Here is a 3414-nt window from a genome sequence, read left to right as displayed (position 1 = left end):
TATAACACTAATAAAATATTAATATCGTTAGCACACACAGGAGTAAATGTTATAACTTTAAATACAGATCTTACCAGGGGCAGCAGGTACTACAGTAAGTTGTTGATCTGTGAATAAAAACATGAAGACATCGTTAAGGGGGGGGCAGGGGGAAACTACACATAGGTTAACCTTGTTTATGCAGCTTTCAATAAGTGGACAACCATACTTACGACTGCTAGTTGCACTGCTGGGAGGTTTTATTAACCCTGCAAGAAGAGAAAAGTGTGATTAGTTGTTACTGGTCCAGAGACGGCGGCCTGCAGGGGGCGCACACATCCCACACATATAATACGTAATGGACCCGTTGTCCTATATCAATGTTCTTTTTAATTCCCCTAAATAACATGATTGATTCCACCCAACGCTCTTTGCCAAGTACAAATCTCTACTTTCATTAATTTTGGGTCTTATTCAATTTTATAGCATTGTAAAACAAGTGGAAGTGTTTTTGAAATAGTTTTGAGTAAAAGTTGACATATTCCAGTCTGTGATTATCATCAACATCCATTCCTTTAATTTTAGTCTCAATAATTCCTAATTTCTGCTTTTCTAACTCAAACATTAGGTATAATTTCCTATAAATGAGGTTTATTGACTATAAATTCCCAAAATAACTGGAAAACTAAAAGGTAATAAGTTATTGTTACGCAGTCTGGAAAACGTCAAAAAACATTTTGAACATTGAACATTTAAAAAAAAGCATCAAAAGACAAAGTTAAAACCGATACAAAGCGTCAACAAAAGTGTTGATTTTCCATTTCGACGGGAAGACGACGCGAGGGTTAAAGAGGACGATAGTTATTATTATTGCACCCACCAAATTTTCCTTTTTTGTACAAGACCAACAGCACGGCGCCGACCGCGACCATGAAAAGGATCCCGAGCACGACTCCGATCGCCATCATAAGGATTCCTCCAGACATCTCAGGAACTTTATGATCTGAAACACAGAAAAACACGTTTTAATCAAGTTTTAAAATCAACCTTTCAATGTGATGAAAAACAAAAACTGGTTCATAACACATCGGACATGTCAGCATTAATAAGAAAATGTACTTTCGCTCAACCTAACCGTGCTGTCCCTCTATCTAAATAATTAATCAAATAAAATAAAATAAAAAATAGATACTACACATTAATGTGCTTTTTTATGTGTAGTATCTTTTTTTATTTTCCCTAATGTCTGTATTACATTTGAACACTGTATTCATCAACGGGATTTAAAGAGTTTTATCGGTTTTACTACTTTTTATATTTGTATTGTTGACTGTAATTTTCTTATTGTTGTTTTTGTTTTTTGAGGGTAGACAATTGTAAGATCTGTCCAGGGATGAACGGATGAAAAATAGCCTTTTGTGCTAATTCTGGTGCATTTACAGCGATGTTGATTACTGTCCACTGTCCCTGTCAAATAAATTAATAAAATAAAAATGTGTGGAGTTTCATGTATTTTTTTTTTCATTCATCATTTTTTTAATTTACGCTATTTATTGATCCCCAATGGGGAAATTACAATTTACACCGTGTACACTTTGTTAGTAATCACACACACACACACACACACACACACACACACACACACACACACACACACACACACACACACACACACACACACACACACACACACACACACACACACACACACACACACACACACACACACACACACACACACACACACAAACACACACACACACAAACACACACACACACACACACACACACACACACACACACACACACAGATTTTCCTTTTGACAAATTCTGTGCAATTTTCAATCATTTGAGACAACTTCCTGCAAGAAACACGTCAACAAAGAGAAAGCGTGACTGAAATAGACGAAGTTTCTCACCCCACTCCTCCTCCACGTGTAAGTTGGACGCCTGATGAATCACCTCACAGGTGTAGATGGACATGTCGCTCCGGAGAATCTCCACGCTGTCTCGTCTCTGGAAGGTGTCGTCCCCGTTGGGTCGCACGCCGCTGGACTCGACTCCGTCCTGGGGAGTCAGAATGCGGCTGTTCCTCTTCATGCGCAGCGTGATTTCTTTGGGTAAGAAACCCGTGGCCAGGCACGTCAGGCGGACGTTTGCGTCCACTTTGGTGTTCCTGGTGAACAGGTGCACCTTCGGAGGAACTGGAAATACAAAAACACGCAACCTGAGATCAGATTTGAAGGGTTTTCATTTTTAATTAAAAGACAAAAAGTTACTGTTGTACTGAAAGTAGCAACATTAAACACTGCTGAGACACGAGCCTCCATTTTGAAACTTCCCGCCTCGTTAAAACTGATCGTCTGTCTGGATTTGATGATGATTGCTAGTGAATGTTTGGGGTTTGGGGGTTTGCGGGGGTCGGGTTTCAGTAGCCAGTTCTATATTGGATTTGTCTCCATCCATCTTCATCCGCTTATCCGGTATCGGGGGCAGCAGCTCCAGTCGGGGACCCCAAACTTCCCTTTCCTGAGCCACATCAACCAGCTCCGACTGGGGGATCCCGAGACGTTCCCAGGCCAGGTTGGAGATATAATCCCTCCACCTAGTCCTGGGTCTTCCCCGAGGCCTCCTCCCAGCTGGACGTCCCTCCACCTAGTCCTGGATCTTCCCCGAGGCCTCCTCCCAGCTGGACGTCCCTCCACCTAGTCCTGCGTCTTCCCCGGGGCCTCCTCCCAGCTGGACGTGACTGGACCACGTCCCTCGGGGGGCCCCCAGGAAGCATCCTTACCAGATCCCCTGAGGAAACCCATTACAGCTGCTTGTACCGGCCGAAATGTGGTTCCAGGCGGGAAAAACACATTAATTCCTTCTGATGCTAAAGCTACTTCTAATATCTGTAAATTAAATGAATTAAAAACACAGTAAAGACTTCCTGTCATACATACTGGCTTCTTGGAGCTGCTTTTGTCCATAATTTATGAACTTCTCCAACCAATCGATGCACTCGTTCTCCAGGTAGCCTTTGGTGTATTCTTTTAGGACCGTGACCTCGTCCCACTTCCTCTTGGTCTGGACCGCCTCCTCTGTTGGGGCGACCCAGACGCTGTGGCTGTCGTCAAATGACAGGAAGTCTTTTCCGTCGTAGCTGTACATGTCCATGCCTTTAATGAACGCCATCTTGCCGTCCTTCATTCTCCCTTTGCAGCCGTGCATCCACTGAAGAATATGGACATCTGAAAGCAGAATTATTTAGATTATTGGTACAAATACCACAGATTAAAGAGAATATAATCAATAAAAGATGTGATGAGAAATGCAAAAAAAATAACTAAATAGCAAATAATCTGTGTAGCCAACAGGGACGTTGTAGGGCGTCCTCTGGTGGACAGACTATGTAACACCATCACTAACAGGGACGTTGTAGAGCGTCCT

General features: G+C 42.4%; 1 protein-coding gene across 1 annotated transcript in view; it reads right to left on the bottom strand.

Annotated features, from left to right (window-relative positions):
• Window positions 1-270: 270 nt before the first annotated feature.
• LOC117957213 (saoe class I histocompatibility antigen, A alpha chain-like) overlaps window positions 271-3414 on the bottom strand; it is a 3512-nt gene continuing 368 nt past the window's right edge. Inside the window, exons 2-5 of the mRNA XM_034892810.1 lie at window positions 2928-3215; window positions 1899-2183; window positions 860-982; window positions 271-299 (exon numbers count right to left, since the gene is read on the bottom strand). Of these exons, the coding sequence (XP_034748701.1) occupies window positions 271-299; window positions 860-982; window positions 1899-2183; window positions 2928-3215 (725 nt within the window). The remainder of the gene's footprint in view (window positions 300-859; window positions 983-1898; window positions 2184-2927; window positions 3216-3414) is intronic.

This window comes from Etheostoma cragini, chromosome 14 (assembly GCF_013103735.1).
Source record: "Etheostoma cragini isolate CJK2018 chromosome 14, CSU_Ecrag_1.0, whole genome shotgun sequence".
NCBI classification, from domain to species: domain Eukaryota; kingdom Metazoa; phylum Chordata; class Actinopteri; order Perciformes; family Percidae; genus Etheostoma; species Etheostoma cragini.
The sequence above is the reverse complement of the archived record's forward strand: the minus strand, read 5'-3'. Positions and strand labels throughout refer to the sequence as shown.